Source organism: Salmo salar, chromosome ssa15 (genome assembly GCF_905237065.1).
Source record: "Salmo salar chromosome ssa15, Ssal_v3.1, whole genome shotgun sequence".
NCBI classification, from domain to species: Eukaryota; Metazoa; Chordata; class Actinopteri; order Salmoniformes; family Salmonidae; genus Salmo; species Salmo salar.
Window position 1 is genome coordinate 101,824,229 of NC_059456.1, and position 18,537 is coordinate 101,842,765.

An 18,537-nucleotide genomic window follows, 5' to 3' on the forward strand; every position below is an offset into this window, starting at 1 on the left:
GTCATGGCTCTGTGTAATACTGTGCGTTTCTCAGTCTGTTCTGGACTTGGGGATTGTGAAGACGCCTGGTGGCATGTCTTGTGGGGTATACATGGGTGTCTGAGCTGTGTTGCTTGTCACTTACTTCACAAATGTTTATATTAATGACTATGTAGTATTAGAGAATAAACCCGGTGTTTCCTGACACTACTGTAGACCTATGGCTGTAATGAGTAACAGGTTACAGCCAAGGGAGGTAGAAAATCATGTTAGGTTGTATTTTGAGTGGACTACCAAGCTAGACTGAATGGACTGTAGGTGCTAGGTAAAAAGAGAGGAACCCCTTATATGTTACCGTACTTACTGTAGCATAATACTGGTAATATACGTACCTCTGCTTCTTCCACACTTCTAAAGGTCAGACAGCAGCAGCCTCTCTCCTCTTAACCCACGAACAGGCTCTGCAGTGACAGCAACAAGCTGTCTCTCTATGCCATCAGTGTAGTGTAGTGACTCCCTATGGCACTGCAGTAGTGACAGCAGCTCCCCTGGTCCTGTCTGTCAGCTGGTGCAATCCTTCATGATCCTCTAGAGGGCAGCATTTCTCCAGTGGCGGTTTCTTTTTTCAGCACCAGGAGCAGGCGGGATTTAAGCTCTGTTATTACTGCACTTGTACTGGGAGAAGCCATATGTCATAAATATAAGGAAGTATTTCTTCATTAGATAAGGGGACTTTAAAACGAAGGGGGCTCTTGGTTGAACTGTCACAAAATAAAACAATACGGATCCTTTCACAACCTGTGAAAATGTTGAGTGAAATTGAGTTTCAAATTGCTCATTTTTGGCTTTTCTGCTTACGTTCCCTTGTTCAAGTGGCTCACGTTCCCTTGTTCAAGTGGCTCACGTTCCCTTGTTCAAGTGGCTCACGTTCCCTTGTTCAAGTGGCTCACGTTCCCTTGTTCAAGTGGCTCACGTTCCCTTGTTCAAGTGGCTCACGTTCCCTTGTTCAAGTGGCTCACGTTCCCTTGTTCAAGTGGCTCACGTTCCCTTGTTCAAGTGAAATGTGAGGTAGATGATGTTGTTCTGCGGTTGTCAGGGGAAACCTGAGCAGAACAACATACTCCTGATCCTCTTTCAGGAAAAGATTCAACCAATAAAAACGCAGCAACAATACACAATATTCCTATTCATGACAAGGGGGCGATCCTCCATCCATTCACTGCATACATGGGAGTCAAATCATAAACTGAAGAAATCAAAATTATGACGGCAACAAATAATCATTCTTCTGGGAGAACTGGGACATGTTGTAAGGTCACTTTGAAAAGGTCACAGGTCACAGGTGACTCCCTCAGCAGTGCAACAGCTTGTAGTGGTAAAGTAGAGTTGCTATGCGAGTTAAGAAACTGAAAACCCAAAAGAGGTGCATCATGCGTGGCAGCCGGTGACAGGACCTCTGCTTGTGTAGGGAACCGTGGACATGGCACAGCCCACAGCCACACCCCAGGCTGTGGTCAACTCAAACAGAGAAAAACCTTATTGAAGACAACAGTGAGAGCAAGGGGGGGGGTGCTGCAAATCCAGCCCTGTTCTCCCACATTCTGCACTGGCGTGTCAGCCTGCTACTGTATTTCACACTGCAGAGCAGGACATGGGCTGGAGGTTGCAGACAAACAGGAGCCATAGTATACACAGTGGGGTTTGGTCACAGCGGGGGACTCCTCCATGGATCCTGTGATTCACCTGCTAGAGCAGTAGGACTAACACAGGGGGCCAGCCCTGGAGGGGAGGGGCAAAGTTACTGGGGTCAAAAGGTATGCTATTAATCAGCAACAACTTCTGAACAGCTCCTGTCAGGTCATCAACAGTTCCTGTCAGGTCATCAACAGGTCATGTCAGGTCATCAACAGGTCATGTTAGCTCAACAGCTCCTGAAAAGTGTGTGTGTGTGTGTGTATATGTGTGTGTGTGTGTGTGTGTGAGAGAGAAAACACACACACAGGTGATCATCACGCAGACGTCTCTCCTAGTCTCCTCGGCGCTAACAATCGGCAAAGAGATGTTTGGTTCCCTTTTCTTGTGTCACAATTCAAAGTGATAAACACAATTCCTTTTTGGAAACACAACAGACGAGATAGTCACAACAGTTCTCGCTCTTCAATTCATTTCCACGGCAGAAACAGGTTTCCATCAAATGAACATTTATTGATATTCGGAGGACAAATAAGTGCATAAATGCACTTTGTCTCTGTGTGTTAAACAGCTTGGCAGTAAGCGCAGTGTGGGAAGAGGATTTTTTCCTTTTCTTGTCTTCCCAATGAAACCAGGTACACAGCACAAAGCAAGATGGTCATATTACTCCACTTAAAACAGAACACAAAAGAAGACAACTTAAAAGCTGCTTTCTCAGTGAAAACACACAAATTCTAAGTAGTTTCCTTCTCTTCAGAGTTTCCTGTGAGGTTTGAGCCATAGGAAGTCCTCAGTTGAGGCAGTGAACTTTGAGACAAATACAGATTTTTTTTCTCATACAATTTTTCAAACAGATAAACCAGACCAACCTCATCTTAAAACATCTTAAAACTACAACTCAGTTTAGTTTTTTTAAAAAAAATGAAAAAAAGAAAACAGCCATAAAATGTTACCAACAGCAGGCTATTAAGTCTGACAAATCTAGCTGTTTTCTGCTGACGCATTGCGGTTTAAAAATACTACAAAATAATAGCACTACAACTTACAATTTAAGTTTTTCTCCCCCCCAAAAAACTTAAATGATCAGTTTCTCCAAATGTTGAATACCTTTTAACTTATTGATTATTAGGATTACCGTAAATCATTTGTTAGCAATGATTACCAATAAAATACTGTCAAATTCAGACAAACTTGGCAACAAACATTGGTATATTAATTGAATGAAAGCGGACCAACAGAGGTCAACAACAACAAAAGCATAAATTTGTTTTTATCTCTAGTGTAATTTTACCACACATTATAGGTCAAAGGTTATAGGTCACAAGTTACTACCAAGGGTCAGGTGGTGCTAAAGAAAATGTACACAATAAAATCTACCCTTAGCATCTCTCTTAGTGGGCTATGTGTTTGTTGCGTCATTGCATTGATGGGCCCATCCTACAGTATATTAGCTGGGCAAAAAAATCACCTCTATTCCTCATTCAGCCTCTCAATACGCCCAAGTATTACTGGTGAGTAGCTTAAACATTAAAACACATTTGGAAACCAATTGAATACACTATATTCACACCACAGACAAGTTAGGTTGAGTTTACACTCAGCAACTAAACCCCATTGTCTCTACCCATTTTGTAGTGTCATGAACCATTCCTTAACCATAGAAATGTGGGCACAGTTATACAGGCTGAAACACCAGGTGTAACCTAACCAGTTATACAGGCTGAAACACCAGGTGTAACCTAACCAGTTATACAGGCTGAAACACCAGGTGTAACCTAACCAGTTATACAGGCTGAAACACCAGGTGTAACCTAACACCAGATAGCCTACTGTGCATAGGGACATTTGATTCCTAGGTTTGAACCATTTCCATGTATTACAGAAAGACAGGAAGTCAATTTTGTCAAGTAATGACATATCCCAACACAATTGTCCCCAATACTTTTTTTTGGTGAGAAATTGAAATATGATTTATATCCTCACCATACCAAAGTTGTCAAACAGATCTGATGGTATCTTTCTCAAAATGTGACATTTAAAATAAAGGCTTCATAATTCAGGACTTTTAGAAAGGGCCTTGAGGTGAAAAATATATAATTAACTGTAAATGACACAAAATGATTGTAATGAAGCACAAAGCAGCGTCATTAATTTACAGAGCCTTCAGAAAGTAGTCACACTCATTGACTTTTTCCACATTTTGTTGTGTTACAGCCTGAATTTAAAATGGATTACATTGAGATGTGTCACTGGCCTACACACAATACCCCATAATGGCAAAGTGGAAATATGTTGTTTTTTATAAACATTTTTACAAATGAATTAAAAATGAAAATCTGAAATGTTGTGATTCAATAAGTATTCAACCCCTTTGTTATGGCAAGCCTAAATATGTTCATGAGTAAAAATGTGCTTAACAAGTCACATAATATGTTGCATGGACTCACTCTGTGTGCAATAATAGTGTTTAGCATGATGTTTTAATGACAGAGGATGGATCAACAACATAGTAGTTACTCCACAATACTAACCTAACTGACAGCGAGAAAAGAAAGTGTAATAAATGGAGTGGAAAGCTCTTAGACACTAACCCCAGAAAGACTAACAGCTGTAATTGCTGCCAAAGGTACTTAGAAACAAAGTATTGACTAAGGGGTGTGAATACTTATGTAAATGAGATCATTCTGTATTTAATTTTCAATAAATTTGGCAAAATTTCTAAAAACATGTTTTCACTTTGTGGGGTATTGTGTGTAGATGGGAGAGCATTTTTTTTTAAATCCATTTTAAATTCAGGCTGTAACACAAGAAAATGTGGAATAAGTCAAGGGGTATAAATACTTCTGAAGGCGCTGTATTTAATACGATCAGTGGAACACTAACAGTGGACCAAATGTTGGAATGGAGTCTTCTCACACACAGCGGATGATTCAAGTTTTCCTAAATGAAAAAGGGTGCCATTTTACCTCATTTCAAGTTAGATTGTATTTCTAGAATGTCCCCCTTCTATAATACTGGCTGGAAATGAGCACACCCTTAATAAAACAGGGTTGCACAATTTGCCTACACATTTGTTGACTTTCAAGAGGGCATTTCATATTTATTTTGGTGGAACAAATAGTGAAATAGCCTATGCCCCCATCATACCCCTACTCTAGTTGTACCCCATCTAGTAGTACCCCATCATACCCCTAGTCTAGTAGTACCCCATCATACCCCTACTGTAGTAGTACCCAATAATACCCCTACTCTATAGTAGTACCCCATCATACCCCTACTCTATAGTAGTACCCCATGGAGCAGAACTCAACACACAGCATGCAACAGTAGTTACTGACATCTTTTTTTCTTTTGTACAATATCACTGATGTCCTGCTTCCTCTCTCTGATTGTAGTTATGATGGACCTCGCACCACGACCATCACCAGATAGTCCTCGTCCGTTTTGGCCAGAGCTTTAGCCGAGGCATCAATGAACTGCTGTGAGAACTCACAGGGAGGGAACGCGTGGAGAACACCCTGGTGGTCCTTATCCCGGCTGCCTCCAACCGGCAGGCTGATGACTCCGGCTGCCTGCTTCTGTTTCAGGTAGGACACCAGATTGCGGAGAGGACGCTGGGTGGAAGCTGCCGGGTCCGTCGACGACACCTCCTCGCCACCGGAACCCGGAACCGCCAGGAGGACAGCGTAGCCGCCTGGGCCGGCCGCTTTGATGCGTCTGGAGACCTCGTCCAGCTTGGGCTGGTCGAGGCGGAGACGCTGGGTGATCTTGAGTTCGCCCACCTGTCTCCCCGTGGGGCCGTCAACGAGGAGGTCCTTGGCCACGCCCTGGTGACCCTCCAGAAGGTGCATGTTGGCGGGGAAGTTGCTGTTCTTCAGGAGGAGCATGCCGTGCCAGGCCAGGCTCAGCTTGGATGACTGACTGCCTTTAGAGCCGCCCTGGTCTGAGGAGCGATCCCTCTTAGCTCCGGGTCCTCTGCTGCTGCTGTCGCCGGCTTTACGTTTCCGCTCCCCTGTTGAAGATGCGAGGCCACTGCTGGAGGCCCCTCTCTCGGCGAGATTCCCCTGGTTCTTCAATCTCCTGTCCCCTCCGCCAGGACGCTCCAGACTGGGGCGGCGGTCTCGTCCAGGGGAGGGTCTGTCGTCGCGAGGGGGGCGCTCTGAGTCACTGAAGCGGCCTCCGTCAGGGCTACCATCTGGGGATGGGCCACCTCTGCGCCGGCGTGCCGTGCGATCAGTGCTGTCAGGAGAGACATCAAGATGGCGACCGTCGTCCATGAGGCGTCGTTTCCGTCCCGGGTCGCCGCCGCGCCCCACCAGCTCACGCTCCAGAGACCAGGGCTCCCTCCCCCCCGGCCGCCGGTCCCGCTGCAGGTGGTCCGGCAGCTCAAAGACCCCGGGACGTACTCGTTCACGCATAGCCGGGTTAGGGGGCCACTCAGCCCCGGGGAAGCCCAGATCTCTTTCTCTGAAGTGGAGCGGCGGTGGGGTCCTTTCTCTGTCCCTCAGGGGCTCAGCTGTGGCTCGGTGGATGAAAGCCTCTGCCACCATGTCGAAGGGGGGTAGAGGAAGAGGCTGAAGGAACTGCTGCTGGTAGTGGTGCTCGGTGTCTGCAAAGTCCACCCTGAGTCTCCTCTCGGGCCCCCCCAGAGGGAAGCCACGCATGTGAGTGCACGCAGCCTGAGCAGCGTCAAGGCTCTCATACTGTATATAAGCCCAGGTGTCCCCCTTTCTGTAGTCAATGGTCCTTATTGTACCAAAGCGGTCAAACTCTCTGGCCAATGCTGCTAGGGGGACCCAGGGTCCGAGCCCGCCCACCCATAGGCGTGTGGTGGGGGTGGCCTTACCATAGCCAATCTTTATAGGGTTACGGCCCACTATCTTCCCAGACATGGTGAGTTTGGCACGATGGGCCATGTCTAGGTTCTCAAACTTCAGAAATCCGTATGTGCTGGTCTGTCCCCGTGTGGGCTTTATATCCACCTCTGTTATCACCCCAAACCTGTCAAACGCCCTTCTCAGGTCCGTCTCTGTGACTGTGATGTCCAAGTTGCCCAGAAACAGCGTTCTGTTAGCTCTTTGGTCATCCTCGGGAGAGATAAAATCCTCCTCGCGGAAAGCAGCAGCTCTCTCTGCAATGAAAGCTGGACCTGGGCGCGACCTGGCTTCAAACAGGGCAAACTCCCTCTCCCGTTCTAGGTCTCTGGGCAAAGGGGGAAGTGGGGGAGGAGGGAGGCGCCCAAGGGCCAGCTGCTGTAGTCTGTAGTCTCTGTATCCAAGCCCTGATGGGGAGAGGGGTCTCTGGGTATGAAGGTGTCTGTGCCCTGGGGCTCCAACATAGGGGTCTCTGTCAACTCTCTCAACTGGAGAGCGACTTCTCCGTCTGTTGATGTACACTGCGTCGATTTTCAGAGGACGGTCGTAAAGTACTAACCTGCCCCGGGCGTGTTTAGCTGCTCTGGCATCCTCAGGCTTTCTGAAGTTGACAAACGCGATTCTCTCGTCGTTGCTGCGGCTTATTTTGACACTCACGTCCCCAAATTTTTTGAATTCGTGGAAAAGTCCGTCTTCGATATCTTCGTCGCTCAACTGAGTTCCCAATTCACTGATTTTAAGAGTTTTGTACTCACTTTCGTTGTTGTTGGGGGGAGGCAGAGCACGCTCGCCACGCGAATTACTAGTCCTTGCTGTGGCTAAATCGAGAGTCAAGCCCAGGTTGTGGTTCTTACCGATAGCAACAGCACCGGGATAACTATGGTTACTCACGCCGGATCGACTGGAAACATGCCCGTCAAAATCCCTGTCTCTCTTTTCGCCCAACAAACTCCTTCTTGTAGATCCTGCGTCACTTTTAGTCGAGGTATTTCCATTATTGCTCCCGCTGGAAACTGAGATAGCCCCCATTTTCTTGCTGGGCGGATGGCCTCCTCCCCTGTCTCGGATATCATCCAAAGCCCGAGAGCGCTTTTTAATCGGCGACCTTTCTTTGCCTTTCATTACAGTCCACCTCGCAAACCCTTACAACGATGAAGGTTGTCGCCAACGATATGATTTCTGTCTTTTCTTGCAGTAAATCGGTGAAAAGGCGAACTCCGATTAGCACTGACCCTGCGGCAAAACAACAACATCCGCCATTTTGTCTGGAATACTGTCAGAGCCCGCCCCTTCGAGCTGATTGGACGAAATAGTGGGTGGAAGAAACAACTACAAATGTACAGTCTATGTCAGTCAAATCGTAAATTACAGAAACTGGGGAATTATTTTTTTGGGGTTATATACAATGTTGCATACAGCCTTACGTTTTATATGTTGTTATTCACTTTATTCAAATAACTGGTTGCTCATATGAAATGAACAACAAATGATTTGCCCCGAACCTTAGGGTGTTTTCACACTTGGTCCCGTTCAGCCAAATTCTGTGAACTCAGTGCTGTTCGCTTAATTTTTTGTGCAATGTGAACATTCCAAAGGAACTGAGACCCCTCAAAAGAGCCCCGAAGCAAACCCGACTGAGACCATCTCAAGAAGTGTTCTGAGTTCGGTTCGCTTGATGTGAGTGCAAAGCACCCCAGGATCACTTGTCATTATTCCCGCACCACACACTTGACTACCGCTACACCGTTTCCTCTGCCATAAACCCTCACATTGGTGATGATGTCCAGGTTCGCGAAAAAGAAACGTGTGCTGTTTTTGGATATTGGTTAGCGATTGTCAAGGACACAAAGAAATTCCGAAATGTATGGAGTTTTAAGTTCATGTGATCTTAGCCTATATGTGACCTAAAATCTATTATAAACTGGGTGATTGGAACCCTGACTGCTGATTGGCTGACAGCCGTGGTGTATCAGACGTATACTACGGGTATGACAAAACATGTATTTTTACTGCTTTGATTACATTGGTATACAGTTTATAATAGCAATAAGGCACCTCAGGGGTTTGTGAAATATCAAATTAAATCAAATCAAATTGTATTTGTCACATGCGCCGAATACAACAGGTGTAGACCTTACAGTGAAATGCTTACTTACAAGCCCTTAACCAACAATGCTTTAAGTTAATAAAATAAAATAAGTGTTAAGTAAAAAATAGATAAGTAAAAAATAGAAAACAGAAAATAAAAGTAACAAATAATTAAACAGCAGCAGTAGAATAACAAGAGAGGCTATATACAGGGGGTACCGGTACGGAGTCAATGGGCGGGGGCACCAGTTAGTTGAGGTAATTGAGGTATGTACATGTAAGTAGAGTTAAAGTGACTATGCATATATTATAAACAGAGAGTAGCTGCAGCGTAAAAGAGGGGTCTGGGTAGCCATTTGATTAGCTGTTCAGGAGTCTTATGACTTGTGGGTAGAAGCTGTTAAGCCCTTTGGACCTCAACCTGGTGCTCCGGTACTGCTTGCCTTGCGGTAGCAGAGAGAAGTCTCGCTTGCCGTGCGGTAGCAGAGAGAAGTCTCCCTTGCCGTGCGGTAGCAGAGAGAAGTCTCGCTTGCCGTGCGGTAGCAGAGAGAAGTCTCGCTTGCCGTGCGGTAGCAGAGAGAAGTCTTGCTTGCCGTGCAGTAGCAGAGAGAAGTCTCGCTTGCCGTGCAGTAGCAGAGAGAAGTCTTGCTTGCCTTGCAGTAGCAGAGAGAAGTCTCGCTTGCCTTGCAGTAGCAGAGAGAAGTCTTGCTTGCCGTGCTGTGCAGAGAGAAGTCTTCTTGCCGCAGTAGCAGAGAGAAGTCTTCTTGCCGTGCAGTAGCAGAGAGAAGTCTTGCTTGCCGTGCAGTAGCAGAGAGAAGTCTTGCTTGCCGTGCTGTAGCAGAGAGAAGTCTTGCTTGCCGTGCAGTAGCAGAGAGAAGTCTTGCTTGCCGTGCAGTAGCAGAGAGAAGTCTCGCTTGCCTTGCAGTAGCAGAGAGAAGTCTTGCTTGCCGTGCGGTAGCAGAGAGAAGTCTTGCTTGCCGTGCGGTAGCAGAGAGAAGTCTTGCTTGCCGTGCGGTAGCAGAGAGAAGTCTTGCTTGCCGTGCAGTAGCAGAGAGAAGTCTTGCTTGCCGTGCGGTAGCAGAGAGAAGTCTTGCTTGCCGTGCGGTAGCAGAGAGAACAGTCTATGACTAGGGTGGTTAGTGTCTTTGACATTTTTAGGGCCTTCCTCTGCCACCGGCTGATATGGAGGTCCTGGATGGCAGGAAGCTTGGCCCCAGTGATGTACTGGGCTGTACGCACTACCCTCTGTAGTGCCTTGCGGTTGGAGGCCGAGGAGTTGCCATACCAGGCAGTGATGCAACAAGTCAGGATGCTCATGATGGTGCAGCTGTAGAACCTTTTGAGGACCTGAGAACCCATGACATCTTTTCAGTCTCCTGAGGGGGAATAGGCTTTGTCGTGCCCTCTTCACGACTTTCTTAGTGTGTTTGGACCACGGCTAATGGCTGTGTCCAGGCACTCCGTGTTGCGTCTTGCTTAAGAACATCCCTTAGCCATGGTATATTGGCCATATACCACACCCCCTTGTGCCTTATTGCTTAATTCTAGCTCTTAAAGGGGCAGTAGCCTACCTTGGGTTTACAATTTTCAATTACAGCATTATTTATTCTGCAGTTATTCTATTACTATTTATTCTGTTACCAATCAAATGTACATGTTAACAGTATCTTCTGATTGCAATTATTATGTCTCATATTTTAACTAAATGCAATCCATTAGCTTCATACATGTAAGTACGTATATCTAACTGTCCGATAACACATTCTGACTGAATGGCTTGCCCTGCACTTTGTAAAAAACACAGAGTGCATGATGGAAAAATATCTTGGGTCCTTTCTAAACATAGCAATGTGAATGCAAAGAGGACTCAGTCCACAAAATAGGTGAAGTGAACTGGCAAAAGAGTTGAGTCCTCATGCAAAGGCAGTGTGAATACAAAGAGAACTGAGTTATTTTGCTTTTTTTTTTACCCCAGAGTTCACTTTTAAGAAGACAGATCGGTTATTTTAAAAGAGGACTGTGTGAAAACACCCTTAGTTACTGTTACTAGCTGGCTACCACATGGAACTCTACCCTGAACCTTAGAGACTGTTTTTCCCTATGTACATAGTCATTGAACACTGGTCACCCATCTACTACAATACCCCATAATGACAAAGTGAAAGCATGTTTTTAGAATTTTTTGCAAATGTATTGAAAATGAAATATAGAAATAACTCATTTACATAAGGATTCACATCCCTGAGTCAATACATGTTAGAATCACCTTTGGCAGCGATTACAGCTGTGAGTCTTTCTGGGTAAGTCTGAGCTTTGCACACCTGGATTGTACAATATTTTTACATTATTCTACTGCTGTTCATACCTTTTCTATTCATATACTGTCCATGTTGTCTATAGTCCGCCAAAGTGGATCCATTCTACAGATGTAATGTCATCAATCAAATCAAACTTTATTTATATAGCACATTTTTTATAACAAATTAATTTCAAGTTGTTCAAAGTCGTGCATTGAAAGGCATGTAGCACTTAACATACTTCCGGTTGGCAGGTCGCTAGAGGTGACCACTTCCTGTTGGCAGGCCTCTATAGGTGACCAGGGGATTCTCTCTACCACATGGGAATGCCTCCATCGACCTCATCAGTGTAGCCATGAAGCCTATTTTGGTGGTTAACAATATTGGCCTTACGGATATGGAATGCGAGTGAAGAAAGCCAACCGTGCCCAACCAGGTGCAGTCAGTGGAGGATCTGTACCTGGCTGAAGACTACAACCCTCTGTCCCGAGAGCCCACAGAGGAGGTTCTTCAGTGACTAAGGAACCGGTTCAGTGGAATGGCATGTCTCCTTAAACCTGAGCCAGATCAACCGCTACCCTCTCTGGGGCATGCAGGCATCCTGGCTGGCATGACGCTGTCGGTGGAGAAGCAGGAGGCTTTAAGGCAGGCAACAGTTGGACAGCACAACAACCCCAACTGGCACACCATGAGGAGAGGAAAGTTGACGGCCAGCAATTATGGGGCAGTGGTTAGGGCTAAGTGCATTACTCCGTCGCTGCTTAAAAAATACAAAATAAATAAAAAGAGTCCTCAGATCACAGTTGTTGGATAGGGTGATGTCTGTAAAGTGGGGCACAGTTAACAAAGAGGAATGCATCAAGGCATTCAAAATGTCTACAAAGATGGATGTGCAGGAGTCAGGGCTTTGGGTCACACGGTCTGGGATCCTGGGTGCTTCACTGGATGGTGTGGTGGGCACCACAGCAGTGCTGGAGGTCAAGGGTCCCTATGGTGCAAGGGCCTTTACTGTACCATTGAAGAGGCAGTGAAGTCAAAGGAGTTCTATATCTAGGAAGTAGGGTCTTACAGCCTCCGTGAAGACCATCCTTACTGGCAACCGGTCCTGGGTCAGCTCCACATCACTGGAAGAGACACCTGCTTCTTCGTGGTTCTTCGTGGCTCCTCCTGTTCAGTACCTGTTTTCAGGGAAGACAATGGTCCAAAAATATTCCACATTGTTCACCCCCCCCCCCCTTCCAGGAGAGGTTATATTACATACAAGTTTTGCTCAAAAGCAGCCAACTAACGTAGTTAACTTAAGTTAAATCACAAAGGCTGGAGATTCATTCAGTAGTACAACACAATTCACATTGCATTTTATCATGGGCACAGTGGGAATTTATATTTGTTATGAGGTGAGCCTGATGTTCTGACTGTCACGCCTCATGTCTAAAACATGGGGGAAAAGGGGACATACAGTCAACATTTCGATGCGTCTACAAATTCAATGTTTTACACAATATTGTATCATATTTGATGTGTTACTGAGCTGTCTGTCCACAGGCTCGATGTGCTGTAGTCTCCGCAACTGGACGCTCACATCCCACTGGAACAGGATGGCCATGCACCGGATAGGCTGAAGGATCCTCTCCTGTTGGGACTGGAAAACAAAGAGACATTTGGTCAGCGGTGGGTCTTTTTAAATGCCGTATCAACATCTTTATCTGGAAAAGAAAATGCTTTGTTTATCATAACACAAACCCACCTTGGACAATGTGACAAGTTGTCCCTGAACACCCAATCGTCATGCCTCATTGTTTGTTCTTGTTTCCCAATCAACAGTCTGGATCTTTCTCTCCTGCCGTGGTAGATGAGCTACCTTTTCTGGTAAATACAGGGCCCTTTCGCTTTCCCACAGGAAAATGGCAGCTGCAGAGCCGAATATTGTCACTGGGTTTCCGGTCCAGCCATCTGAAAGACAAAAAAATAAAATAAGTCACTTTTACTAGCTAGCTAAGTTGATTACTAAAATGGTAACAGCTATATACAAATACCATAACCCACAGACTTGACTATAGTAACAGTGAAAATATCTGCACATCTAAATATCCTACTATGTGGATGGGACGTTTCTACCGGGATGGAGGAATTATCTGGAATGATCAACTAGATCAACTACAACTGATTATGACAGTCTAGGGTACAATTTGCCCAAAATGGTGAAGTATTGCGATGAGCTATACAACTGTACTTCTGATTGTAATTCTCAAGAGGAAAAGTTCAAACCCTCCGCCGTGAGGTCACCCGAAGAGGACCAACAGTGATAGAGGAATCATCTGAAAGGTACTAACATGCAAGGATGGAACATAAGGATTTTGGGCACTGGTCAGCAGCCCTCCTCTTTGTTATCTTTGGCCCATTTCGCAGACAACATCCCATCCAACGACTAAACACCTTGAGACTGAACACCTTGAAATGCATTCGTTGTAAGAATTGTGCTATATAAATAAAGTTTGATTTGATTAATGACATTACAGCTCTATAATATTTAAGTGCAGTTTTTCCATAAACTTTTAAATTGATAATTTAGGATTTTAAATCACTTGACATATCAATTATATTGTGGAAAGGATCCTAGAAATCAAAGACTGTGTGAATGTGCATGTACCACTCCAAAATCAATAAATACGGTCCCTTTGAAGATTTGTCTCTGGTCATGAAACTACAATACAAGCTGGATGTCTAAACAAAGCCAATTCTGAATGTCAATAGATGATTACATTCATTCTCATCAATGACAACATTCTAGAATGGAGTTATCACTCTTGGAATTCTTGTATAAGGGATAATATCGTCAATGATTATATAATTGATTAAGCGGGCTCTTTCCTTGCAGAATGTTGACAGCTGTATACAACACATTGTACTGCTAAGATGCAAAAATTTTACTTAATAGCTACACTCACCGACACAGGATAAACGTTATCCCTCATGCTGGCCCTGACCAAACCGGTAAATTGCCCCTCACTATAGCTGCACTTCTCCACATGGCCAGACTTCTAGTGGTCTCCTTCTCTTATGCTCATCCTTAAAAATGCCTTAAGGTCTGAAATAGACACCAAAGTCGACATACTGTACAAACAATTATCTAGGCTAAGTAAAACAATATAAATATTTTAAAAAATATATAAACACAGTTGTAGTCGGTAGTTTACAAAAACCTGAACCAAATACATTTAAACTCACTTTTTCACAATTCCTGACATTTAATACTAGTAAAAATTCCCTGTCTTAGGTCAGTTAAGATCACCAATGTATTTTAAGAATGTGAAATGTTAGAATAATAGTGGAGAATGATTTATTTCAGCTTTTCTTTCTTTCATCACATTCCCAGTGGGTCAGAAGTTTACATACACTCAATTAGTATTTGGTAGCATTGCCTTTAAAATTGTTTAATTTGGGGTCAAACGTTTCGGGTAGCCTTCCACAAGTTTCCCACAATCAGTTGGGTGAATTTTGGCCCATTCCTCCTGACAGAGCTGGTGTAACTGAGTCAGGTTTGGAGGCCTCCTTGCTCGCACACGCTTTTTCAGTTCTGCCCACACATTTTCTATACGATTGAGGTCGGGGCTTTGTGATGGCCACTCCAATACCTTGACTTTGTTGTCCTTAAGCCATTTTGCCACAACTTTGGAAGTATGCTTGGGGTCACTGTCCATTTGGAAGACCCATTTGCAACCAAGCTTTAACTTCCTGACTGATGTCTTGAGATGTTGCTTCAATATATCCACATAATTTTCCTACCTCATGATGCCATCTATTTTGTGAAGTGCACCAGTCCCTCCTGCAGCAAAGCACCCCCACAACATGATACTGCCACCCCAGTGCTTCACGGTTGGCATGGTGTTATTTGGCTTGCAAACCTCCCCCCTTTTCCTCCAAACATAACGATGGTCATTATGGCCAAACAGTTCTATTTTTGTTTCATCAGACCAGAGGACATTTCTCAAAAAAGTACGATCTTTGTGTTCATGTGCAGTTGCAAACCGTAGTCTGGCTTTTTTATGGCGGTTATGGAGCAGTGGCTTCTTCCTTGCTGAGCGGCCTTTCAGGTTATGTCGATATAGGACTCATTTTACTGTGGATATAGATACTTTTGTAGCGGTTTCTTCCAGCATCTTCACAAGGTCCTTTGTTGTTGTTCTGGGATTGATTTGCACTTTTTGCACCAAAGTACGTTCATCTCTAGGAGACAGAACGTGTCTCCTTCCTGAGCGCTATGACGGCTGCATGGTCCCATGGTGTTTATACTTGCGTACTATTGTTTGTACAGATGAACGTCGTACCTTCAGGCGTTTGGAAATTGCTCCCAAGGATGAACCAGAGTTGTGGAGGTCAACAATTTTTTTCTGAGGTCTTGGCTGATTTCCCCATGATGTCAAGCATAGAGTCACTGAGTTTGAAGGTAGGCCTTGAAATGCATCCACAGGTACACCTCCAATTGACTGAAATTTTGTCAATCAGCCTATCAGAAGCTTCTAAAGCCATGACATCATTTTCTGGAATTTTCCAAGCTGTTTAAAGGCACAGTCAACTTAGTGTATGTAAACTTCTGACCCACTGGAATTGTGATACTGTGAATTATAAGTGAAATAATCTGTCTGTAAACAATTGTTGGAAAAATGACTTGTGTCATGCGCAAAGTAGATGTCCTAACCCACTTGCCAAAACTATAGTTTGTTAATCAGAAATTTGTGGAGTGGTTGAAAAACGAGTTTTAATGACTCAAACCTTAGTGTATGTAAACTTCCGACTTCAACTGTGTGTGTGTGTGTGTGTGTGTGTGTATATATATATATATATACTGCTCTGCTAACTAGCCAGCTAAAGTGTAGTCAGTGGCTAGCTAAAACAGAAAGGGGATGTAAATTCATAGATTGGGCACAAAGGTCCGATCACGCTGTTGAAGCGTAGCTGACAGCAGGGTTGCCAGATCTCGTTAAAATTTATAGACCAATGAACTCTGAAAACCCACCCACAAGGCCTGAAAACTATCCCCCAAAAAGGGTTTGCAGCAACCACATTTGCCACATTTATCCAATAAACCATTTTCTATAACGCTATTGAGCGAATGAAGGAATATCAAAATTTTTAACAACGTAGGCTAAGAAGCAAAATTCGGTTTTCCATCAAAATAATAATTATTGCGAGTTTAAGAATATGTCGCAAGAGAAAAAATAAATCCCCCTTATTAAACTCTCCAGATCATTTTCCATCAATGGATGGAGATTTAAATTGTTTTGACTGCCATGATTAAGCAATAAGGCCCGAGGAGGTGTGGTATATGGCCAATATACCACGGCTAAGCTCTGTTCTTCGGACATTGGCCTTGGCCGTGGAATCCACATACCACTTATTGCTTTATAAACTGGTTACCAACGTAATTACAATATTAAAACGTACGTTTTTGTCATTCCCCTGGTATATGTCTGATATACAAATGGCTTTCAACCAATTAGCATTCAGGGCTCAAACTACCCAGATATATTATTGTAAATAAATCCAGTTTGAGCATGTGCATAACTATAGGTAAATCCGATAGGAGAGTTTGAGTGATGAAATTGCCAGATGATCTCAATCTCTGAAGAAACACTAGGATGGACTTTAAAAAAAACGAATGTTCGGCTATTTTCTGGCAATTGTGCCATTATTATCTGCGAGATGTTGAGACTACAACCCGTTATAAATGGCCTATTTGCGAGATTGACTTGTTATTCCAATAGGCATAGGTTTGTAAATGAGGATTTTAGGTTTTACTTTGTGTTAGCGCCTGTGGAGCTACAGCTCTGATCATGAACTGACATTACTGAATTGTTTAACTACAAATACTTCACAGCCTTTTGTACAGTGGCACTGACTAAAATCTGGGTTCATAATTGTAATTCAACTTTGCCGTGATTTGCTGAAATAGATACAGGTAGCCTATAGCCTCTGATAGGCCAACATCTCATTTCAGGGAAAAGTCCACAATGAAACTGACAAATGTGGAGAACGACACATTTACGATTGAGCCGTGACCATGATCACAATTGATAACTTCCAATTGAAATAACTAAACATGGCCATTAATAATTGCATAACAAACTGAAGTTATAGGCTATTTATTAAATCCGTTTGTTAGCTCCAGGTAGTCTACACAAGTGGCACAAATTGATTTGCAATGACTTAAGTAATATCGTCATTTCAATATATCTATTGTATCAAATGGTAGGCTACATTAGCCTGCAATGGCATTAGACATGTTTTCTACTTGATGACCAACTGGTGCAAATGTAGCCTATCATTCTCCACATTTAATATCATTTTCATTGTGGATTTTTTTTTACCATAAACACAAGCATGCGAGGGATTTCATTTCATTTTTCCACTCGTGCAGCGCTCTAGACCCTGAGCATGAGTAATACCCTTCGCTTGATACTGTTGATACTTTTCCATAAGACAAGTCGACATTAGAAAGCAGTTTACTTTAAACCAGCCCTGAGCGAATTTATCTAGAGCTCTAGTGCGCCTAAATTCATCTTCCAGTACTTTGTCGCCATTATATCAGTTCTATTAACATGTTTTATGGGGAAAGGGGTGTCTCCATAATGACCTATCTTAATAGCCTACCTACAACTGGTACAAAGTTGTCACGACTTGCGGGCGTGCTGTTGTCTCCGTGACTCAGCTATGGAACGGCGTTTGCCGTTTAGGTCTTTGCATGTCAACAAAAAGATACACGTCAAACAACACTATTTTACGCGTTAAATAAGCTTTTAATTTGACACGTCAAATAACACAATGCTACTATATAATGTTGTGTGTGCTGAATTTACATGCGTAAGCCCAGCGCCAGCACTATCAGTAGCACTGTCAAAAGTTGTACAACAAAAAGTCTGCAAACAAGCACACGGAGGCCACGAACGATTTGTTTAAAATACCGCGTTGGTAATAAGCCATTATTTGTTTATTATTTGTTAGCTAGCTACCCTAGAAGTAGCGGTCTAACTTTAGCTTGGTACCTAGCTAGCACCGATACAACCAACCTGAAAACAATGACCAGTACAAACTGCAGTCATTTTCATTATTCTTAGCAATGATTTAGGAATCCTTGTTAAGTATTAGCTAGGTAGTCACTTGTTGTTCGACTATTGAATAGCTAGCCAACTACTTAACCCTGTTGCCCAAAGCTAACGTTATAAACAGCCAAATAGCTTGATGTCTAGTGAGGCTCGACCGGACCGTGGTGTGAAGCTAGACACAATAAGGATTACGCACAATAGTGGAATTTGCTGTTTGCCTTCAAAATAAAAGTACCTGAAGTCTTCTCTGTTGATAATTAGCATTTTTTAAATTCCTGAGAGTAAATTGTAGGGAATATATTGAGAAATCTCACATTGTCCGAGAATTACCTGGCTATCAAAACGTCACGCCAGCATTTGTCGTTTGAGTTTCAAGTTTTGGGGAAGCTATTTTCTTACCATAAAAATGCACCTTTATGCATGCATTCTAACAAAGGATTGCATGCATCTATCATGGCATTTGCAGACTAATGTAAGCCTACTATTCCTAATATGATGAGTAGA

At 43.7% G+C, this 18,537-nt stretch overlaps 1 protein-coding gene and 1 long non-coding RNA gene across 2 annotated transcripts; both read right to left on the bottom strand.

Annotated features, from left to right (window-relative positions):
* Positions 1 to 2,163: 2,163 nt before the first annotated feature.
* Positions 2,164 to 7,829, bottom strand: rbm15 (RNA binding motif protein 15). The gene is made up of 2 exons (XM_045696452.1): positions 3,483 to 7,829; positions 2,164 to 3,446 (listed from the first exon to the last, which is right to left on the bottom strand). Exon 1 carries the CDS (start codon positions 7,665 to 7,667, stop codon positions 5,067 to 5,069), a length of 2,601 nt encoding a protein of 866 aa, XP_045552408.1. The 5' UTR covers positions 7,668 to 7,829; the 3' UTR covers positions 2,164 to 3,446; positions 3,483 to 5,066.
* Positions 7,830 to 11,062: 3,233 nt separating this feature from the next.
* On the bottom strand, positions 11,063 to 18,191 carry LOC106572847 (uncharacterized). The gene is made up of 4 exons (XR_001321204.2): positions 17,582 to 18,191; positions 12,678 to 12,883; positions 12,458 to 12,572; positions 11,063 to 12,108 (listed from the first exon to the last, which is right to left on the bottom strand). It is a non-coding gene; the product is annotated as an uncharacterized lncRNA (long non-coding RNA).
* Positions 18,192 to 18,537: the final 346 nt, after the last annotated feature.